This window comes from Opisthorchis viverrini, assembly GCF_000715545.1.
Source record: "Opisthorchis viverrini unplaced genomic scaffold opera_v5_586, whole genome shotgun sequence".
Taxonomy (NCBI): domain Eukaryota; kingdom Metazoa; phylum Platyhelminthes; class Trematoda; order Opisthorchiida; family Opisthorchiidae; genus Opisthorchis; species Opisthorchis viverrini.
The window spans coordinates 55268-79395 of NW_008752231.1; the positions used below are offsets into that span (position 1 = coordinate 55268).

The 24128-nt window shown below is 44.1% G+C and overlaps 2 protein-coding genes across 2 annotated transcripts in view; one reads left to right on the forward strand and one right to left on the reverse strand.

The window, feature by feature from the left end:
* The window catches only part of T265_15523 (hypothetical protein), a gene marked incomplete at both ends in the record, with an annotated part of 71079 nt that extends 53026 nt beyond the window's left edge, over positions 1-18053 (reverse strand). Inside the window, 3 exons of the mRNA XM_009178487.1 lie at positions 2700-2782; positions 15788-15907; positions 17996-18053. Coding sequence (XP_009176751.1) covers positions 2700-2782; positions 15788-15907; positions 17996-18053 — 261 coding nt within the window. The remainder of the gene's footprint in view (positions 1-2699; positions 2783-15787; positions 15908-17995) is intronic.
* Positions 1-24128, forward strand: part of T265_15524 (hypothetical protein) — a gene marked incomplete at both ends in the record, with an annotated part of 56931 nt that overhangs the window by 3864 nt on the left and 28939 nt on the right. The window contains 7 exons of the mRNA XM_009178489.1: positions 5026-5118; positions 7659-7917; positions 8289-8386; positions 11797-11919; positions 14824-15198; positions 15571-15979; positions 21873-22198. Coding sequence (XP_009176753.1) covers positions 5026-5118; positions 7659-7917; positions 8289-8386; positions 11797-11919; positions 14824-15198; positions 15571-15979; positions 21873-22198 — 1683 coding nt within the window. The remainder of the gene's footprint in view (positions 1-5025; positions 5119-7658; positions 7918-8288; positions 8387-11796; positions 11920-14823; positions 15199-15570; positions 15980-21872; positions 22199-24128) is intronic.

Here is a 24128-nt window from a genome sequence, read left to right on the forward strand (position 1 = left end):
AGTGTCGTGTCACCTGAAATATGTAATGGTCTTTGGGTAGCATGAACGAGAGATTCAGTTGGGATTCAGTTGAGCCTTCTGTTAAAAGCAAATTGATTTTATAATGAATGTATTTGGCGAATATTTCAACTTCCTTCATATTTCATACCATCCGATCTATTTCTCTCCCCTAAGAATATGATTTTCATACAAGATGCAATAAGCGCCGGATATTACTGGAAGTTCAACTGGCTAATCATTTTGTTAAGCTCCATCGAAATTGGCCTTAAGACGTTAATAGTTTATGACGCAACATGACGAATCGGGATTAGGCTATTACGGGAACAATAATCTGGCCTTCTATCGTAGGATTTAGTGAGAACTAACTAGTCCTCTCTATAGTTGAGTCAAAGTTGCGTCGATACGTACACTAGGCACAGATTCCCCCAATGAAACAGTAATCAAACATTCTGAGGTTTCGCTATTCCGTAGCAGTATTTCGTGAGGTCCTTTTGGCCGAATTGTAATTCATGTCAGTTCTTCTGGTTAGGATCGAGTCATTTTTCACAATCTGACTTTCCATAGACGTGGATTGGCAACTAATGTTCTTAGGTTCGACCTTCTGGCTCACTGAACTGAATGAGTAGAGCTTAACCTTTGCCTCTGAACATCTTACGTCTTCGCTTACGTCTACACACAGCTATGCATAAATCTTTAGGCAGCGTTTGGATTTTCCGATTTGGAAAAAACGTAAAATTTATCGGAGAGCCATGAGGCCGAAATTGGCGGGATGACCTCTGAGAGACAGTCATTCCGCCTATCACGAAGGCCAGATTCCTGAAAGCAACCACTGAATGCCCGAAATCTCCTGAGACTCTCAGCTCCGCCAGATGCTGACCAGACAGACAACGCTCCCTCAAAACGCAGCGCGTCACAGGCTTGCATTATACCCAGACAGCGCGGGTCAGCGTCGATCAAGATCAGGCAACGCCCCCGCAATATGCAGCACATCGCAGCCCCGTACCAAAACCAGACCGCGTGCGTCAGCATTGGATCAAGTTAGACAGTGTCCCTCCAACACAGCTTGAGACCGTTGTACTTTCGCACTCGCATGCACTCACGCTCTCGCACTCGTTTGTTCGGAATATGGCTGTTGTGTTCCCTTCTGTGGGTCTTTTTTCCGGTACTAGGCACTGGAGTGGGTCAGTAGTCAGATACAACAGATTGGCAGATATAACATCGCTCAGCGGATATAACATCGCCCATCACTCTACTCTTCTGATTATCAGTCCGAGTGCCGTCTTGTTTGGTTAGAGTCGAATATATATTAAAAGTTGCGTATAGTTTCTTTCGTTTAAAGCGCAAACCGAGATCAGTCAATTAAAGTCGCATACGGATAGATATTCATCCTGCCTAACTGTACAGTTGACGATTTGATTATTAGATCCGAACCTTGACTTGTATATATGGTGAGAGACTTGTCCGTGAGGCGTTTTTAAATGAATTATGTGTTCAATTTGTTTTGAAATAAAATCTGAACAACCCTGCGCAAGCTGTTAACCGCCAAAATTAATGCCAAAGCTGTCATGCTGTTCTACAATCTGAGTAGTCATCATCTTGTAAGTGAAGGTAATCTACGCTGAAAAGCTGACAAACATCTATAAATAGCTCAGAGGAAAAATGACTTTCAATCGATAAGTGCGACTTCCGTCTGAGAAGTTGTTGCTCGAGGAGCCAGTTAATACACGTGACCTCGTGATTTGGATCCCGTGATCAAACGATAAGCGGCGCTCTATCCTGCCTAGATGCGAGTTGGTCACACTGCTGATCAGCCACTCGTGACCAAACGGTTAAGAGTTCCACCTAAAAACCATTGTGACCTTGAGGCCCCCCGGAGTCTTGTGGGATATGCACTGCTGATGTTTAGGATTGAGCGGTTGTAGGATGTAAGGATTGAGCAGTTAGCTGTTCACTGCTTCTCGCCCGCAATGACAGGTCTAAAATTCCTTTAAAATTGTCAAATCTCCTCACACTACTAACAATTAGCAGTCTGGTGTAGTTTTATCCATTCCCTCATCCGCTTCATCTTCTCAATTGCTGTTTCGTTCACAGCACACCGAAGTCCGCCGAAATATGCAACGCGTTCACTGCTTGGTAAACATAAAAAATGCCCTGGAATTCTTAGAATCGAAAAAGGTAAAAACATTTCCAATATGATTCGATTCATTTGTTTCTCATGAAGAATTAATCTTGCGTGTTTTGAATTCCTCAAATGGTGATTGCATCCATTTTATCTGTTCTCATTCATCAGTATAACCAAAGCAGATATGCTGACCAGATATCTGAGTGTTCTTGTCGAGGTGCTTAACTCTGATCGACTTTTTTCATAAAGGAAATTACTCACAAAGGTTGCTGGAAACTCTTCGACAGCCCACGACCGGTTTCGTTCATCTGGGGCTCATCAGGTAGGCGAAGTCCCCGAGTTTCCGTCGACCTTATGTCATGGTTGAACCCAAATTGCATGAAATTAGTGAAATATGCTTATTTGCATAGAATTAGGTCTTGACGGGAGACTCGCCTAGGATCTAGATGAATCTGCCGTTTGTGGTTTTTAAATTCAGTTGTAGAATATCATAAACGAGTTGAGTCTCTTTTGAAAACCAAATTGATTTGCAGATGAGTGTACTGATCGACTTTGTTTGGACACCGGTTTTACTTACTCTAGAGGAAGCGGTTAGGTTTGCTCCGATCTTGAAACGTACATCATCACCATCCGATACAACGTGAAATACGCTTTCTGAATCTACGACATTCGCATAGATAAATGGATTTGACATCACTAAGGTGTGCACATAGTCTTTGCCGTGACGTCGTTCTCTGTAGAGAATTCACGTGGAGGGGACCACTTTCCACAACAAAAAGGCTCTGAACTGATGCCTCAAAGGGTATTTCGGTGGCAAATCTGTCTCCAAAAAATAGTTTCGCGTCGAGCTCTCTAATGCCTCAAAGGGTAGTTCGGTAGCAACCCTCTCTCCAAAAAATAGTTTCGCGTCGAGCTCTTGCTTACGGTTGGTCACATCTCAGGTGGGCGGACAAATCCTGCAACAAATCTTGCACACCTCAACTCAAATTCGCAGTACAATGGCATCAGTCTGTATAAAATCAGGTCACCCTGAGGAGGCGTCGAATTCAACGAAGTTCATGAGCAGAAATCAGTTTGGATAATTCAACATGAAGACGGTTAGTTACAACATCTCGAAAGCATCAGATGAATGAGAAACGAAAAGACTGACAATACACGCCCTTAGTGAAATACACTCATTCGCAAACCAAGATGGTTTTGTGGGGGATGCCCCTGGAACCCATGTGAATTTCCCGTTTATGATGTTTATGTTATCAGCAATGAGAAATCTGCATAAAAGACAGATTCAACTCTGGGTTTCTGGTGAGTCTCTCTAAAAAACCTAATTTGTTTGCTAATTTCGTGCAATTTGGTTTCAAGTAGAACATAATGTTGACGGAAACTCGGGGATTGGGCCTACCTGATGAGCCCCAATATGGGCGAAACCGGTTGTGGGCTGTCGGAGAATTTTCGAGAACTTTTCTTTTAAGATGCACTTTCAGAGACCGATCGTTTAGAGTCACACAGGTTGCAAACCTCTCCTGAGAAACCTCATTCTCGACGAAGTCCTAATGTGACGGCCAAAAGAGTACGCGGCAGTTCACATTTTGTACGAATGGTAGTTCTCGGAATTCGGACTTGGCTTAATGAACACCTCCAGAGAGTGAACAGAATCATGTTCAAGACATTTTTAAGAACTAGTTCAAATTTACCGATAGAAGGTCATGATCTTAATGTAGAGCTGACGTGTGAAATTGTGATCCAAAATCATCGTTTTGGCTAGGCTTTAATGGAAGACCTGACTAACCATCACTACTCCTGTTGATTGTCTAAGTTACTGGAGTAGAAACGTGAATTATGACCTGAAAGTGTGCAATTCTGTTAATATATTTTTTTCCATATGGAATGAATGAGTAGGCAGGATGCACAGGTAGGTGACAGCAGCTAACTTTTCAGGAGAAATTATTGCATCCGACAAAAAATAGCGAATTTTGAACACTACTCGTACGGAATAATTTTATTCCGACCGAATTTTCCAGCTTATCTGACCAACTACTTTAATTTTCGTCGTACTGTGGTTGAGAATGATCAAACCTGACGTTATGCCCAACCAGATACGAGTAGGGTTATCGTGGGTTGCCGCGCTTCATATTAGGAAAATACTTCCATAATATTGTTTTCCTCTAGGGTACGAGTAGGGTTATCGTGGAGAATACTTCCATAATATTGTTTTCCTCTAGGCTGACCGCCCGCTACAGAGTGTGACGCAAAAGCTGCACTCAAGTAGGCCATTCAAAGCAGGTCACGTTGCCTCATGGTCGGTGCACCAACGATGTTACCGTGATTGGTGATGAAACGTTTGCAATCCAACTGCCAAGCTAGACGAACAGAACAACACCCAATCAGTGCACCCGAGCCGCCTAAATTCCACAGCGTTTCCAACACCAGGTTTGTACCTAGTATCAAATGAGCCCGCGCTAGCTCAGTGGTTAAGGCACGAACCTACTGATTGGAAGGTCCGTGGTTCAAACCCAACCCCCTCTTCTCGACTTCTACTGTCTAGATTTGAGCAAGCAAACAGTATCTAAGCCTTAGTGCTTTCTTCCGGTAGCATAATAAGTAGGCACCAAAATGAATGACTGTTTCATTCGTTATTCTTTAAAGTTCAAAGCCAGCAAGTGGATGTACAAGGCCACCTCTTTTATCTCCGTATTGACTCTCAACTAATTATCAGCTTTCTTTTGGGGTGAATGTGACGGTATTCCCCGATTTGGAGGAGTTTTGATCCAGAACCGTCTGAAAAACAGGTAGAACAAACAACTTTTTCATAGCTCTTGGGTGTCTGCCAAGTATGCTGCGGTTTGACACCGTTATCGTGACACGATAATTCCACGACATACAGCTCCAGTATCCGAAACTTTCAGGTGAAGTTGGTGAACATCAACCCATCGGACATTGCAGACGGAAAACCAGCCATCGTATTAGGACTTATATGGAGTATCATCCTCTATTTCCAGGTGAGTGGTGTGACATTGTCCCAGATCATCTTGGCCTCTTTCAACTAACTGCTAGTGGTGGCCGATCAGTAACTGCTAACTACTCTGTCCTTGATAGATTGAAGAACAGGAGGAGCTCTTGATGAGGATACTTGGGCTACCACCCGGACAAGCACGATCCCGAGGTTCTGCAAAGCAAATGCTAAAGAGATGGGTCCAAGACATATGCACGGGGTAAGCCTTTTGGTTAGAAGGAGTTCCATCTTTGAAAAGGAATAATTACGGATTCGCCTCGGCAATAAACTGAAGCACTCCCCTTCTCTCCCTTAGGAGAAGCTACTCCCTGTAGATTCGTGAGAGCTCGGAGGTTGAAGAGTGTAATCCACTGCTTACAAATTTGCTGAAAAGTCTTGGACAACCAACCACTGCGTTTTATCTTCTTGGAAGAACGAGTGATTGGGGCGTTATGAGAAAATTGCTTTGCAAATGAGTATCTTATCACCATTTTTTGAGTGAAATGTCATTTGAATTCGCGTACTTTGATTTCAGGTCGATTATCGTCATTCGAACTCTAAGCGCTTTTTTGAGTAAATGTCATTCGAATTCACTTACTTTGATTTCAGGTCGATTATAGTCATTCGAACTCTAAGCGCTTAAAGTTAGGCTTTCCATGGGCCACGTTGTAGTCAATGTGTTGAGTGCAAATTTTGAAAGTTCAGACACATCTTGCTGGCCAGTGTGTTGATGATCGTCACGTTGATACACCTTTGTATAGTACCTTGGAATCGTGAGTTGTTTGTCTTTGTTCACTGCTCCACGCTTTCATTGTTCCTCGCTCCCCCCCCCCCCGCTGTCACTCTTTGGCGCACAGTCCGCAGTGTCAAAGTGTCCTTCGGTATGCGCCAATGCACACCCTGTTTCAATGGGGATGGATGTTTTTTCCAAATGTTGCTTGAACACTCGCTTCTCTGTGGCCCCAACATGTGCACTCTAAGCTAAAGGCCGTGTGAAATCTTGTTGGAGAATTTCTTGGTTGTTGACACGTAAAAATCAGTCTGAGGAGCCGCCAAACTGAAAGCTTATTATTGTTCATGGTCAAGATCGGTTTTTTTCAACAGCACTTTTTGTAGGAAACGCTTCAGTGTCAGCCCATCCATGAATGTGAACATCCCCGTTCGTACAATACACACACACACACACAAAACGCCCCACCAGTGTCAGAAGATTTCCGCTTCTTCTGTTTCTTTTCATGTTTCGCGTTGGTAATATCCTCGCCTAAATATGACTGCCTTTTTTTCGTGTCGTATTGGAATTCCAAGACGCATTGCCTCGTTTTCTTTGGTCTGTAATTCCATTGACGCGTGGCAAAAACTTAAATGCATATTTAAGTAGTTCACTGCTCATAAGGTTGCTGAAAATTCTTCGACATCCCACAACCGGTTTCGCTCTTTTTTGTGTCTAATCAGGTAGGCGTAGTCCCCGGGTTTCTGTCAACCTTACGTTCTACTTGAGCCAAATTGCACGACATTAGCGAACTACACTCATTTCCAAACTAATTTGGTTTTGTGAGAGACTCATCTGGAACCCAGCTGAATCTCTCGTGTCGTTTGTGGTGTTTCCAGGCAAATGAATGTGCTGCACCAGCCCGCCTCATGTTTCGGTCGGTACGATATTCAGGATATTGCGACACATGTATATATGTAATACACTACTCATAGGGTTGCTGAAAATTCTTCGACAGTCCACAACCTGTTTCACCCTTGTTGGGGCTCATCAGGTAGGTACAGTCCCCAAGGCCCCGTCAACCTTATGCTCCATGTGAGCCCAAATTTGACAGAATTAGCCAAATACTCTCAGTTGCACACGAAGTCCGTTTTGACAGGATACTCAGCTGAACGCAGGTGAATATCTCGATTATTAATATTCAGTTCGGTTTAGTTGGAACATGATGTTGACGGAAACGCGAGGCCTTCACCTAACTGATGAGCCCCGAGAAGGACGAAACCGGTCGTGGACTGTCAAAGAGTTTTCAGCTAGGATTCATTTGAGTCTTCTGTCGAAACCGAATTACCTAGCCAATGAGGGCAAATCATTCATCAGTTTTATATATGCATACAACGGTGTTTACGCTGAGTACCCATCTCCCCCGGGGGCATAGATCCATCCTTGTTCTGGCATCAGAACATGCGGTGCAGTTTCTAACACCAAAGAGACGCATCTCTTCATCCTTTCACATCACTCAACACGTGAACGGTGTAAAAGTGTTCATGACAAATCAAATAACGGCCAAAAGATTCGGCAACACACACGGACGTTCAGAACAGTTTCTTGACGAACCTTGCACTGACCATTGCATTCGACTTTCACTAGAGTTCTACTACCGCGGATGCAGCCACCCGTCAATCGATGTCGACCCACAATAACTGACTGCACCGCTAAACGTCGTTTGCATTTTTCAAGCTTCTATCCAATTGTGCATTACCGCAGATGCAGCCACCGGTCAATCGATGTCCACCCACAATAACTGACTGCACCGCTAAACGTCGTTTGCATTTTTCAAGCTTCTATCCAATTGTGCATGGACGAACCTACATCAAGTGCCTCGTACTTTATTTTTTTTCAGAAAATACGACATAAAAATTAATGACTTTGGTCCGAGTTGGCGGGACGGAATTGCATTCAACGCAATGGTGCACAATATCGATTCGTCTTTGGTTGAGATGGATAAGTTAGAACATCGAACGGCACGAGAAAATTTGGAGCACGCATTTTCACAGGCCGAAGCTCATTTGGGGATACCAAGATTGTTAGACGCGGAAGGTGAGTTCCTACCCTCCAAAATAACACTTCCAAGAAGCTACAACTAGCTGTTTTCAACCGACAAATCAAATAAAGCATGACCCCATAAATAGCAATTACAAAGTTAGGTTGCTCTTCCATCAGACTCATGGGAGCGATCCCATTCTGCACAGATCTGATGGTAAGCGAAGGTTACTCCCGTGAGGGTTTAAAATATTCCCTCCTCACAATATCCTCTCCTTCCAGGCCTACCGTATCTCAAAATAGTACTCAGTCAGATGGTGACATTGTTAACCCTTGAGTCTTGTGTCTGTGTGTGTGTGTGACTAGCTGCATTCGCAGTGTTACAAAACTGCTGAGACTGATGCCATGGTTTTCGAATCTCTTGACAGACGTGGATGTCGATCGACCAGACGAGAAATCTATCATGACCTATGTCGCCCAGTTTTTCAAAGCCTATCCAGAAGGAGGCAAGCGAGAACCAGCGCAAGTAAGTGATGTGACAATTGTCTGCCCTGTTGTGCCACGATTTAACGCCTAATGTAAACACGACTACGCACAAATCTTTGAAGTAGGTTGGATAGCAACCGAAGCAAACCCAGTGTACACATTAATAAAGATTTTGAAGTCATCATATGGGTATAGGGTGGAGGAATCATTGCCTGAATTTTTGCGCCTTTATACTGGGAGTTGGCTTAGACGTGGCTACTGAATACAATGCCCATGTGTTGATATTTTGATATAAAACCATCGTATTGTGCTTTGTGACTTACACGAGTATGCTGCCACCAAGGTGGTTACTGCATAATGCTGAACGAATTGTTCAGGGTTACAGTTGCTGTGACTCTCGATGACAATTCAGAACGCAGCTGAGAAGGTTAGACTCAAACACCAGTCACTCATGAGTAGTCTGTATTCGTGAACAACTTATCGTATAGTAACTCAGCGGCTAAGTCAAACTGTCTATCCTAATTTCTAGGATAGACTTCCTAGCCTTTCGTTTGTACCAACCACAAAATTACGGTGGAATGTTGCGGTTATCTGGCTTTGTTGTACTCCATATCTTAAAACTCAGTGTTATTCAAAACCATGAGACTTTATAAGTCCTCACCCTAATACTGTGAAAGTGTACAAATTTGGAGCTCAGGAGAAGCCCGTCTCAGACGGAACCATGCGCTGATCCCGTTGGCCTCGTGAAACATGCACCTCGCCGAACTTATTCACTAATGCAGATGGGATAAGTCGCGTAGTATCTCCTAATCAACACCTGAGTCGCTTATAAAAGGTCAGTGAGGTCAGTGAGGGCACTTGGTGATGACTTTGAACCATGAGTTCTACCGTACTTCTGTATGTCTCTTAAGAACTCGGTCAACATAGTCAGCAAACATACTGCCGTGTTCCTCACATCCTGTCGCAGTACAGTGCTTTCACTCTCTAAAGTGCGAGAATCCACGGGACGTGCCGAAATTGCACTTCGTTTTTTTGTTTATTAAACAGAGTGATGAATTCAATTAATGACAGAATTTAAAGTACCGTAATTTTACGGAGGAAACATTTTCCATGACGGACTGCTCTTCACTGCCTGGTCTCGGGAGGTGTTCGACAGGCTGCATACTGTTTACTGGACCATACATGACAGAATGTGTTCTAAATCATTGATCCAGAATGATCAGTCGTAAAAAAGCAGTCAGCCATGCAATTCATTCTAAGAGTGACTCATCCAATAGATGCAACGATCGGCCAGTGCCCAAATTTCAAAGTTCACTCTCAAGTGGTATACGGGGTTTCAGTACGAGTTTCGAACTCAGTCTGACTACTCACGAGCCTCCAGAATTGTTTCCAGCTATTTGCGCCACTTGAGGGGATCTAAAGTTATAAAGTCACTCAGGCAAAGTATTCGATGGATTACCAGGACAGAGTACTTTTTCTCAAAGGTTTACGCTGTGAATCTACCAAGTCCATGGCTTGACAGTTTTCAGATCATCCTTGAAAGCACAGAAATCTCGAGAACCATTCTAACTACTCGCAAGTAGCCAAATATTAACAGGTGACGCCACAGGTGACGCAGGTACACAGAAGCTGCTCTGTCCTTCCCAATCCGGATGGAAATATCATCTTTTGCCAGACCCATGGGACTGATACAGCTGCCCAGGTAAATAAATTTGTCTACTACCTCAATTGGTTCATCCGCAAGCGTGAAGCTAGGGTTCGAGTAGACCAAGCAGAAACCAGACGGATAAGACTACCACTACTGTGTCTTTCAGATCGGCTGTATTTAGATTGTCCCCGTTGTCCATGAAAAGGCCCTTACTTTCCGAATCTCATTGAGCACTACTAAAAAAGGGGGGTTGGTGTGGGCTCGACTAAAATGCAGCAAGTCTTGTATCAACCGAAAGATCATAAGAATTAGAGGGATCCAAGTAGGTGAGTAGGCACCAAGATATTTTTACATACTCCTGTGGAATTATCCTGAACTACCTCTTTCGTAGGATCGGATGACTTATGTATCAGGTCAACGGTTTTGGAACCTTACTTTTAAGTGACCCTTGTTTTCATCCGGCATTTTGTCGCTTCTCAGAACATTCGACGAACTTCAGCATTACTGACCCGGTGTTCACACCAGATTCGGGCAATGCTCCAAAGACATCGATGGTCAAATACTGAAGGTTTTTTTGACGTCCTCGGTAAGCAGCGGCCAGGTTTCTGATCCATATTGTAATATGGAGCGCAGCGTTGCATCGTAAACTCGATCCTTGACAGATAAGATGATGTCACGCCTGCGCCACAGGTGACGCAGGTACACAAAGGCTGCTCTGTCCTTTCCAATCCGGATGGAAATATCATCTTTTGCCAGACCACCGGGACTGATGCAGCTGCTCAGATAAATAAATTTGTATGCTACCTCAATCGGTTCATCCGCAAGCGTGAAGCTAGGGTTCGAGTAGGCCAAGCAGAAACCAGACGGATAAGACTACCACTATTGTGTCTTTCGGATCGGCTGTATTTAGATTATCCCCGTTGTCCATGAAAAGGCCCTTACTTTCCGAATCTCATTGAGCACTACTAAAAAAGGGGGGTTGGTGTGGGCTCGACTAAAATGCAGCAAGTCTTGTATCAACCGAAAGATCATAAGAATTAGAGAGATCCAAGTAAGTGAGTGGGCACCAAGACATTTTTACATACTCCTGTGGAATGATCCTGAACTACCTCTTTCGTAGGATCGGATGACTTATGTATCAGGTCAACGGTTTTGGAACCTTACTTTTAAGTGACCCTTGTTTTCATCCGGCATTTTGTCGCTTCTCAGAATATAGATGGCTTAAATGGCCTAGCTTTCAGTATTCTACTACACACGAGGCAAATTTTCCAATTCGGTGATATTATCGACCGATCGGATGTTCTATAACTCTTCCAACGAAACCTGAGCAATTAGTTTTTGAAGGTATTGTCCATTCAATGACACTATTTTGAGGATAGCATTACCTGTAGCAAGTTTTATATGCGGCGGCAGGTGTTCACAGGCTGCACATTCTGGCCAAAGTTGTGTCACGAGTAATCACAGTGAGATCTTTTACTTACTTTGTATGGTTACTTGGATGTGATGACTGATGGAGGCTGTGAACCAGCTTAACATCACCCATTCGCAAAATCTGTCTACCGTCCTGTGATGAACATACAGAGTTTTCAAGGAGTAGGCCTGCGGCTCACACGAAACTGTAGGAACTGGAAGATAACTAAGTCTAGTTGAATTGGACAGGTGATGATATTTCAAAGAACAACCTACCTGCGTAAATTTCGCGCTCCCAGTTGTTCATTCTAGAGAGGGATTCATTACAGGGAGGGAGGTTACCTTCTATGTTTTATTGCCCAACTTTTTACTACACATCTATTTTGTCGCAGGTCCCCATCTCACCATCCCTTCCTCAAAACATCAGCCAACTCCTGTCAAGAATCAGACAGACGGAAGAAAAGGTAAACAAATTTAGTGAAGATCACAGCCTACCTTTGGAAAAACACATCTCGGTGAGTCTTGTTCGTACATTGGGTGTGGTCTGGTTTCAAATTCTACGAGATTCAGGTTACATATTCTGCGACACTTTTGCCAAACTCTAAAGGTGTCGCAACCGACATTCTATCAAAGGATTCGGGAGCTGGCTGGTCACAAATACCAGAGCGACTTTATGTTGCGCTGTGATAGACTATGTCGCCCAATATGTCCCACTGTTTTCATTTTATAAGCGAACGTTGCTGTGACCCGATAAAAACAGGATGCATGGGTAAACAAGTGTTTGGTATGTATGAAGTGAGCGATACCACGAATCCGGCCTTGCTAACAGGCGGAAAATTGCCCAAATGACAGGTCATCCGCGGACAGTGGGAGATTTCTTGGTTTGATCAGATATCGACCTTGTAAAAGAAGAGAACGCGACACAAGCGAAGTGAGAGTTCGCGGGGAGGTGTTGGCGCGTGCCCTCTTCCAGACCGTCCTTGTCACTGGTCGATACCGATGATGTTTTCAAAATCAGTTTTCATGGTAAATTGTTTCGCTGAATGCTTGGCCGTATAGGCAATACACGATAGGTATGTGAGGCAAGCATCTCACATCCTCTATTCTGATCTGAGAACGACTGCTCAACTGGCGTATGTGAAATTTCGATCGCCATATTAGCCTTGGTAGCGTCGGAAGCAGCGTAAAAGTAGATTACAGGCCCCGTTTCGCAGAGTTTAGGTCACTTTTGTCCACATCCCTACGGGCAGTAGACGGTGGCGTGTGCTGCGATAGACGGACCTTCATGAACGAGAGATTCAGCTGGATTCAGCTGAGTCTCTTGTCAAAATGAGAGTAGCTTCGAAGTCTGTACAAATTAGGCTCAGATAGAACATAAGTTTGACGGAAACTCGGGTACTGCGCCTACCAGATGAGCCCCAAGAAGGGCGAAACCGGTCGTTGGTTGCAGAAGAGTTTTCAGCAACTATGTGAGTGGCGTGTTACGTCTAAAAAACAGGCTGGTTGGACTGGGCATAGAATCGCATCACATTTCACAATTGCTGAAGGCTTGACGCTTGTGGGAATGGATTGAACAGCCCTAAAACTGTGACGAACGCTTGACGGCGGTTCATCGTGCATTGGTCCTGTCTGACAGGATGTTCAGAGTGCTTTGTAAAACTGAGTGAGCAATCACGCCGAAATTCTGATCAGGTAGCGTTCAGCTGTAACACCATTCCGGTGCCTAGCTGCCATGCCACCTGAAGGGAGCACGACAACGGCTGGAATACTGCGAGGTTGCCCAAGCCTAGAGAGTGAAAGTCGAGAGGCGGAGGTCGGATCCGAACCACGGACCTTCCGGTCAGTAAATTCGGGCTCTAACAACTTGGGCCATCGGGTAGCACAACAAAACGTTTCCACTGCAACATGCCAGTTGCAGAATGCGTACAAAGCAATACGCACCTGTCGATAAATGTACTACCATTGTGCTTATCCATGCGAACAGGTAAGTACAATGACTAGTTGACAAAACTGACGTTAGGGTTTTGATTGACAGAAATGGCATAGCCCTTATGTATGCCCTAATGTGCTATGGTATCAATATGGTGCAGGACCAAATCTAAGGTCATTCTAAGCTGACTAAGAACGTGATCTGTAGTGTAGCGGGTCTCTAGGTGAATGGACTTTTTCTGTACTGTGACTGGCTACTGTGTATTGATTATTCTGAGGTGCTTTTTGTGAGTGTCGGGATAGTTGTCTGTGTGCTGCGGTCACACGTGCTGACTGGTTCCTCGAGTGAAGTCACGTGATGCATATCCCGTGATCGGAGGATGAGTCAGCGATGTCCTGTGCGAGCTAATCGCACTACTGTTCAACCACTCGCGACTGAACGGATAAGTCTGGAAACTATTAAAGTTCTATGTGCTGCAATCACACGTGCTGACATTCGTTACTTTCCCCAAAGTTCGGAAGTTAATTGTTCAATTTGGAATGTTCCATCCAGCAAATCAACACGGAGATCGATCATTAGAATACTGTGTATAATTTCAGGACTCTGGAGAAAGTTTTTTACCCAGTATTTGAAATACTACCTGAAAAGCTCCTGGATTAACATTCCAGTTAGAATGACCAAATATGTCATCTGATCGAATTGAATCTAGTACCGTTTTTCTGTGAAGGACACTCATTTCCATGGTAAAAGACATCTTGCAGCGAACGAAAATTGGTAACGTGGTTTAGATTGAGCGTAATGGCAAGAGAGTTGTATAGTGGAGCCATTGGTAAGTTTCTTCGTCAGTAATTTCTCCAATCTATGTTGAAAAGCTGAGAAGCACTGTACAGCTGTTTTATCTCTGCTGAGTATCATTGTGCATTGTGCATCTCACAAAAATCCAGAGAGTCTCGAACCTACAACCTTCTGGCCAGTTGTTTGGTCGAGAGTGCCTGTTCAAGAGTGTGATTAGTCCCTCACCCTTCGATAACGGAAACCACATCGCGTAATCACGTATTCATCGCGCCATCGAATGACGACTTCTAAACTTCATAGGTCCTGAAATTTCATCAAGTCACATCTTCCGTTTCATATTATTGACAGAGCCCACCAGTAGTCACGAACTGCTGATTATCGTGAGCTGGACTTTAGTAATTCATATACAGATTGTGTTTTGACGATGGAATCTACCTACATACTTGGAGCGCGACAAATTGTGGGATTTGAGATGCAGTTCAAGGCAGATAAGGAATGAATTAAACGACCTGTTTTGTTTGCCCAATCATAATTGACTACCTCTTGGACAGACCGTTTCTCGTCTTCCCACGTGTGTGGATTATACTTTGTTTTGTTAATGTGGTTTGGAATGGGGTTTGGAATGTGTAATTCGCGTGCACATCAACCACTTGCCCTTAATGTCTCCTCTGTTGTGCTTCATTCAACCTTTCAGGCATATCAGGATACTTTGAATGAAATGACTACCTATGAGGAATGTCTCGATGAATTTCAAGCTACAGGTGAACCCGTCTCCAGTGAGTTGCAAATAGCGCTGGAGGCGAAGCAAGGTCTTGACGATGCTGCGGATATCTGGCGATGGCATATTGACTCTCTTGTTCCGGGTGAACTTGGCAAAATAGCCGACTGGGTTGCGAAAGCTGAACAGTGGATGAAAACAACGTCTAAATCGTGGTATCAGGCACACAAAGGTCAAAAACTAGTGGGAATGTGGGGAAAACCCAGAGAATCCTGGAGGCCTGGCAGTGCCGATCCACCGAATTCCCCACCCTCGCTGGATCAAATCGAGAAACTCATCAAGCAGGGATCTGTAAGTCTTCTGGAATTTTCAGATTAAAGTAGTTGTCACTGTGTAGCCCAGTGACAAGCTATCGAAGATGTTTTCAGCAAACTAAGGAGTAGTGTATTATGTCAACAGAGCTCAGATTGATGTCTGATGTATCGCATCAACTGAAACATGAGGCGAACTTTATGCAGGACAGTTAGTTGAAGAAAAATATCGCAAAAAAAACAACAGATTCGCCCAGAGGTCCTGGTAAAACCAGCATAGTTTACAAACGACGGTATAAATTCAGACAACTTTCCGCTTGTCAACGTTGATTTCTGTGACAGATTCATTTTACTCTCAGCTGTGAATCGGTTTTCGCGTCTCAGTAGTAGACGAAATGTGATTGCTTTTCAGGAACACTTTGGGCTCAAGAACCACCGTGCAATTCAGATGCGTGATAATATAAGCAAGCTGATCAATACGCCCTCATTGACTACTGAAGGGAGTCATGCCCTGTCAGCTGAATTGGCAATGCAGATAGGCCGACGCGTTTCAGAGGCGATAGCCAAGGAACCCGGATACACTGCCGTGTTGAACGCGGCACGTGCTCGAAGAAATTTCTTGGACCTACTGTACGCCAATGCCATCGTGGAGTCCCCGTCGAAGATCAGCATACGTAGTCGCCGAAGGACATCTGTAGCTGGATTTGAACGACGTTTCGCTGCTTGGGACTCTGTATTCGAAGGACTGTCTGAAGAGGAAGACGTGAATATGCTGAAAGAAATGCTTGTGGATTACGAGGTAACTCGATATTTTCAGTTCTGTAGTCCGATTTTTTAACCTGCCATTTTATGTCATCATCATCATCATCACCGACAGTATGGCATCAGTGTTCAACACAGATACTTCACTGCCGTACAACCATGACTTATTTGAAAGCCTTATTGTAAAGAAAAGAGCAAAGGTGGACGGGAAAGGGACTTAGTGCTAGCTTATTACAATCATTCCGATGTGCCTACACCTCCAAGACATTCACTCAGGCAATCTGGATAGAAACTGACAACAAGAACGCCACTGTCATCGGTTGGCAGCCATAACTTGTAGTGTCTCCAGCCAGACACACTGATGAACACGCGGTACCCACCCTGGAAGGTGAGCAGCACCGACAGCACCCAAGCGTTTCGTGATCTCCTTCGTATTCCTCTGCTAAGTCAAGGGTTGGCCACCTCTCTGTTTACGCACTCTGAGTTGGGCATGGAAAACAGCACTCTCTTCGGCAAACGATCTTTCGGCGTACGTAACACATGTCCCAACCAACGAAGCTTCTGCTGCTGGACACATTCTTCAATGGAGGTACCCGTTACACAACCGAAAACACGCTTTCTAACTGCCTCATTACGGATTCACCGACACCAATCCACATGAGATATGGATCTGAGACAACGATTGTCGAACACCCGAAGACGTCTCAGGTCCGCTGCTCGAATAGGCCAAGTCTCACAGCTATAGAACAAAACAGCCCGTACTGCAGCTTGATACACACGTCCCTTCAGATTCAGGGATAAACCATTCTGACACCATAGGTGTCTCAAGTTAGCAAACGCGGCCCGAGCCTTGCAGATTCGTGCATTCACCTCATCTGTCACACTACAATCAGAAATAATACAACTTCCAAGATACGTAAAACGCCCCACAACTTCCAGTACCTCTCCCTGGATCGTAAGTGGCGTGTTCAGTGACTGCACGTCCACAAGCATGAACTTACACTTTGTGGGCGCAAACTGCATACCAATGGACGGGATGATTTTGTTCAGTTACTTCCAAGAATACTTGTGTCGATCCGCCTCTTCGAACATGAGAACGATGTCGTCTGCATATTCCAGATCGACAAAATTTTCTTCACAGGCTATTTGAACACCATGATTTTAGAGACTCTCCAGCGTTTGTCTCACTATTTCAGCGAGCAAGAAGTCAAAAAGGAATGGAGACAGTGGGCATCTCTGACAGAGACCACTTTGTGTACGGCCAACCGAGACGTATGCTCGGTTGCGTATAGCACCGTTCTTAATTTACGCTCAAAAGTGAAGCACAACATATTGAGAACGTTGAAGTACATGGTGAAACAGTTATAATTGTATGGAATATGCAAGAAAAGATAGCGGTTCCCCATGGCAGTTGGAATCCATCGGAGGGCAAAAACCGTGTTTAGCGTACGCGGGTTCATTTAGGAGGCTAAAACGTCTTCATTTCACGGCCATTCTAGCACTGGTTGGTTAGCAAAATCGATTCAAAATCAATCAATCTGAAGTGTGTGGCTGCTGGATCTGAGTACTTATCAAGTGCAATCATGTGTACATGTGCCTCATTCAATCTTGCCTACATATAATGCAATGCTAACAGAAAATCAATTAATAATACGAAGGAAACTGCGCATGCTGCACGTGCGAATCGTTTGCCTATACAACTGGACAGAGTGATCCGACCACAGGTAGATCTGTTCGGTACAAACCCGGGGTTGTAATACTTTGGTACTCTGCCTGGTCACCTCAGTTTGTAGAACATTGTACCGACTTGAACTTGACTGTTGAATACGATCACTGCAACGCGATCGTGTTAAGATCAATTAACGGCTACCTATGGAACTTGGGAGTCCATCAAAGAACTAAATACTTTCGGTTTACACCGGATTCGAAGAGGCCGGCTCGCAAAAGTACGTGCTTGTATTGGCACAAAAATGCACCCATATCTGGGGGTTTAGCTGCTATCGCCATTCTAACCAGCATTGGATGGCAGCCCAACGAACTTACGAACTCCTACACTGGTGCGCTGCGCAAATTACTTGTTGGAGCCAAGCGCAGATCCAACCAGAGGACTATTGGAGCCAGACGAACATGCATCTAGCCAGAAGACGGTTTGTTGCGAACACCCGGGCTTGCATCCAGCCCGAGGATGATTGGTTGAGATCGTCTAAGCCTGTGACCATCCCATTCGCTCGCATACTTCTTTTTGTACGGTTCCACATCCGTTCTGAACGGTTGAAAGGCAACAAAAATATGTCCACTGTGCGTCTAGAGCATCCTTCTTTGGTGTTACCTCCTCAGAATAGTTGCACCAGGACAAGTGAGGACGGTTCAAACGCGAAATTACTGTATCGATCGGTCACTACGATCCATTGCCTACTCTCCGGTGTCTCACAATGCTGAGCTGTCAATCGTTAGCCTATAGAGTTAGCTACAAACATCGTCTGCCTTCAAAGGACGACGAAATTCACAGAGGTTTCTCATCTGTGTCGTTTAACTGCAAAGAAGTACATTCTAACTACAGTTCAGTTCAGATGACTAGGTGGTATAGCTTTTTCAAGAGAGAAATGACAGTGATGGGGCGGAAAAAACCAATAAAGTCTGGTAAGTCAGCATACTGCTCCACAACGGAGAAGGTATCTTATTATATTACACTGTACGAGAGTGGGGTGTTAGGTCATTTATCGTGGTAAATTCCCACCCAAAAACGAGTATAATGTAAGTTGTTTTTTCATGTCAAAACAGTCGACGCCGGTTCCACGGACTAAAGCATCAGGATTTCTGAGGTACTCAACACATCATAGGGATCAACAAGTTCCATGCAGTATCAACCAGATATTCCAACAACGCTAGATACTTTTGACGTTGTTTTCACCATGGTATTTCTGATCCGCGAATCTCTTTCTACCTACCCGTTGGCTTATTGCATATGCTCGTGTTGGGTGTAATTCGTAACGTGGCCCGACTTTGACGGTCCGTGTCATAAACTAACTGTCGCACACACAGGAAATTCACCCAAAAATCTATCCATATCGTTTCTCTCTGTTCAGACGGACAATCGGTAGGCATCTGTTTAGAACACTTTCCACATCGTACTAAATTTCCACTTATGATCGCAACCGCGTCCACAATGCTTGGCATGTGGCTTTAGGACTTCTTGCATGCCCGTTTCAACACGTTTCTTAGCTGGAATGCAGTCGAATGGTCATCGACACAAATGTGATATACAGGGGGTCTCATAATAGACGCAAAAATAATATTCACGTCGAAACTTTAACGCCAATTTAAACGTTCATTATTTTTTATATGAACATACATGCATTATGGAAGTTTACTGTAAATAAACTAACATTACAAACGATGTTGAAAAAACAAAAGATGTTGAAAAAAACCGACCTTTTTTCTAAAATAAGTTGGAGGCGGTGTGAAATGTGAGACACAGCGTCACTCGTGCAAACTTCTCCTTAATTCTTGCTCTTAACTCCACCAAATTCTTCGGTTTATTTTCATGATATACGCGAGCCTTAATCACTCCACAAAATCAATAATCCAGAGGTGTGAGATCGGGTGACCTTGTGGGCCAAAAGTTTGGAAATCCACGAGCGATGACTCTCTCATGAGAAAATTGCTCTCGGAGGTAAGTTCTCGCTTGGTTTGAGTAGTGGGGTGGAGCCCCATCCTGGTAAAAGACGACCGATGACTTCTTGTGCGTCTCATAATACGATGCACGCTGGCGCGGGGGATGCGGGCCAACCGAGAAGAAAACGTGGCCCCAGAGTAAAGGGACGCAGGATACACGTTGAGGAGAAACTCATCCACACACAGAGATGAGGGCAATGGAGATTATGGGTGAGGTACTTGTGAGGAGCTTCACGGTACCATATCACACAATTGTGCTTGTTGATTATGCCGTCCACAGAAAAATTTGCTTCATCGCTCCATAAAATGTTGGGAACGATTTCTTCATTGTCCAGCAGCCAGTTAGTGAACGTGACACGTTGCTCCTTGTCTTCTTCTGTGATATTTTGTAAAATTTAGTGAAATGATACGGTTAGAGATGAAGGTGGCGCCTCATAATACAATGCACGCTGGCGCGGGGAATGCCGGTCAACTGAGACACCTGAGTTATTGACGAAGATGCCATGGTGCTCTGGGACTGAAGTTGCTCGACGGCATTCTGTACAATGGGCGCTCTTTCATTACTCAGAGACTTTCTGATTTTGCCAGAAAAATCCGATACAGATCCAGTGGACTCAAAGTTCGTAATCAAGCGTGTATTGGTCGACACGGTGATCTTTGATGAGACCGTTTTTGGTTTTGTAACCACGAGTACGGCGGTGGCGCTTTCACCAAGGGAATAGTAGAGTTTCACAATTTCAGTTCGCGTACTGATATCTATCGTGAACGAAAAATGCCAACAGTTGCATACAAATCCTCCTTTATGTGGCTACTAACAATGAGAAATTTTGTCATCCTTCCTCTGATTGGCTACGTTTACTTATCCAATCAAATTTTTTGTCTATTATGAGGCACCCTGTACTTGTTGTACAAAATGGATTCGAGGATGACATTTGTTGAAGTAACATGTAAAAGGAGGCATTTCAACCTATTTCGAACGGAACTCAGATGTTGATTGGACCGATCAGCATTCGCTGTTATACGGTGCATTGACGTCACTGCGTGTGGCAACCTAACGCAAATGAATTCATTCCACTATCTTTAAAAAGTAGCTCTTTGGCTGTTTTTTTGGTCTCTTTTAGATTAGCATTTTTCTACATATCCTGTTGATGAAATCCAACACCAGATATGGAACGCCTCCCCCAGGAAGGTAGTTCACTTCGCATTTCGTCTTGAAGTTGTGATCACTTTCGCAAGTCACTTAGGTTAGCACATAGTCAACTCGTTCGGGGGGTTTGAGTGAGTTTGATTACCGTTTAGTGTCCACCATTTGATGAACTTACAAACGGTTAGAACTGCCTGTTGCTAGTTTTGTTTGTGTGTAAGTATACGTAAATAGGAAATAGTTTGTATTGCAACCATCAGGAACAGACGTGTTGTTACTACTGATGGGGGGCATGCGAGTAGTATGTTTTCCTCTTGTAAATTCGCTTTTCGTCTCTTGAAAAGAGAGATCTGTTGCGGAATTCGTGGAGTCGCTTCGTGGCATTTGCTTGGATTTGAGCAACAGTCACTGAATGTCAAGGAAATTTCAGGAAGACGCATTTACAGAGAAGATGGATGTTCAGTTTTTGTAAACAAGATGCATATGAGAGTTTTGCTTCCCTGTCCAATAGTCTGTAACTGTTCAGTTGGTATTGACTAATAAGTAAATTCGCAGCAAAGGCCTTCTTCTTTTCACTAGTAGGAATCTTTTTGTGCCCGAATCAGAAGAAATAGGCAGTTTCCTGTCCACCTGACACAAGAGTAACACGCACAATAATTTTATGGCTTCTGCTATGCCTTACACTAACTTACACAACCTGGGTGTTTGTTGTTGAATGTATCCTCTATTGCTGTTTACNCCGAATCAGAAGAAATAGGCAGTTTCCTGTCCACCTGACACAAGAGTAACACGCACAATAATTTTATGGCTTCTGCTATGCCTTACACTAACTTACACAACCTGGGTGTTTAGTGTTGAATGTATTCTCTATTGCTGTTTACCCATTATTCAACTTTCAGCTGAGTGGGCTGGCTGGTTGCTGTGCTACTTTGACAATCTGGTCAGAATGCTATTTTCATCACTTCTTAATGTGAGTGACCAGTTAACCGAGCAACCGAGCTATCAAATTTTGACTAAGGAACGAAGACGCTGCTCATTTCATTTTCTATGAGGTTCACAACATGGACGTGGCAAGCCACACACCGATTTGTTCGAAACTTGTTTATAGCATCGAAAAGAACTAGTGCTTGCAGTTTTCCGTTTTTGCCTTTTTATTGACTATGAGTACACACATTTAACACTGCCCCACCAGAATTGTCTAACGATAGAAAACATCCCCACGAAGTTGGACAGTTCGATAGAGGAGCTGAACAAACACAACGGTTTCCTTGTACGACTGTCAAATGTTGACGAAAAGTTGCCACCAGAAAATTCATTGGTCATCGTTCCGGAATGGATAAAACATTGTGAATCCAAGTGGAATTCAGAAAAGGCCAAACGTCTGGAAGAACTTGGCACAGAGATGAAACGTCGAATAGATGCATGGGAAGCGATTGAGGCAAACATTGAAAAGATCGAGGTAAGTCATATTGATTTCTCTTGGGCCGAAGTCTCATAATGTACTCTGTCTCTTTGGAAATGTCCAATGGAAGTGTAAAACTAACGTCCAGATAACAGAAGGAGAACCAAACCCGAAAACTACACCGCGTTCTCGACTGCGATAACCTCAGGCAGTTGTAATATTCAGGACCTGTCCTAAAGTAGACGGATCTCTTTGGTTTCCATCTGATATATATCGGTCTGGTTGTTACTGTGAGCCTGTTTTGTGTATTGAAGTTTCCCCATATCGTGACCTAGATTTCAACCCCTGAAAAATGTTTTTGCTCCTATCTCATCGAAATTAGCGAGATACACTATTCGCCAACTCCTTTACAAACTGAGTTGATTTTAACGGGAGATCCAAGTGTGTGGTATGCCCGGCTGAAGAACATAAAAAACGGGGATTCACATGGAACTGTTGAAAACAAACAGGATAGTGTTTAAGATCTAGTCGGGCGATCACCGTTTTGACTCCCTACTGATTCCTAACAAGGATGGAACAGTTGTGGAATGGTTATCGGACTTCCAACATCGATTGGCTCCAATTATCGGACGAAATCACACCCACCTTGAGATAGAGCATATCATTCCGAAATCATGTAATTGAAATGGCGTGATCACATAGTACGTGACCCTTCGAGTGAACAATTTTTGAATGGGTGTTGCGTGCAGCATGCGAGTTTTCCCATCCGAGCAGACTACTTACAATTTCGGCAGTAGTGTGGGGTAATCATTGAATTTCTCAAATAAGGAGCTCATCCTACAAAGGCTCACATGCTACTGGGTCTGGATATTCTAGCTGATCGGTAAGCAAAAGCTGCGTCCGCGATGCACACACTAACAATTAACTTGACCGGGCCAACAAGACTAGCTCTGGAACCGCACACGTATCTACTGGTCACGTTGTCGAGATATCCAGTTAGGAGGTAGGAATTACATTAAGGCACGCAGCTTTTATTACAAATTGCTCCCTTAACAATGGTTAGAAGAGTGGGTAGTGTAAGGAGATTTTCAAACGCGGTTCCTTCCTTTCCGCGAAGTTTATCCGTGCCGAGAGACAGAGAGATTTATGTAGCTGTTGCATCTTCATTGGGAACCATAAGTAATGCGCGCCTTACCAGACTGCAGGGTGATTCGAAACCACGACATCCCGGCTAACAGTTTGAGCACTTGACCGTTTGATCACGGGCAGCCGACTATCATGGAGATCAACTCGCAATTGGATAAGATATAGCACCAGTCACCCTTCAATCACGTAAACCCCGATAAATGAAACTCCATCTGAGAAGTCATCCCTCGAGCAGCTATTCAACACGTGACCAAATGATATGGATTCTGTGGTTGGACGAAGAATGTGTCTATATCCTGTCCAAATGCGACGAATCGCACTGCTGATCGGTCACTTGTGGCGAACGGTTAATCGTTCAGTTTGGTGGCCTGGAGGTCGATGTTTCGAGACCTCTCATTGGAGTTTCGTAAGATGTGTACTGTTGATGATTTCCAGTAAGGATGAAATAACTGACGGGTGTCTCGGCTTTTCCGCATAGCCTGGCTTGACGTCCTGGAGCGGAAATCTACTAATGATTAGAACAGTGTCTGGAAATTTCCTGAAAATCACCAACTTTGTGTTGGACAATTCGTCAGCTCTGGATTCGCTCCTCTAACCAAAGTTAGAGGCTGAATGCTGAAGGGTATCAGTGATCAGTCCGCTGTAAAACGCATTTCACAGGAATAGAGAGAGGTTGGTCTTAAATTATTCCGTTTTTCCGGTTTCATTTAAGTTTTCAGACAAAACCGCATCCACCTGCTAATGAGAGTAGTTGAACAGTTCAGTCCAGTTTGAGCTCACGTGGAATATAAGTTTGACGGAACAGTGGAGACTGCGACTAAATGATGAGCCCAAATAGGGA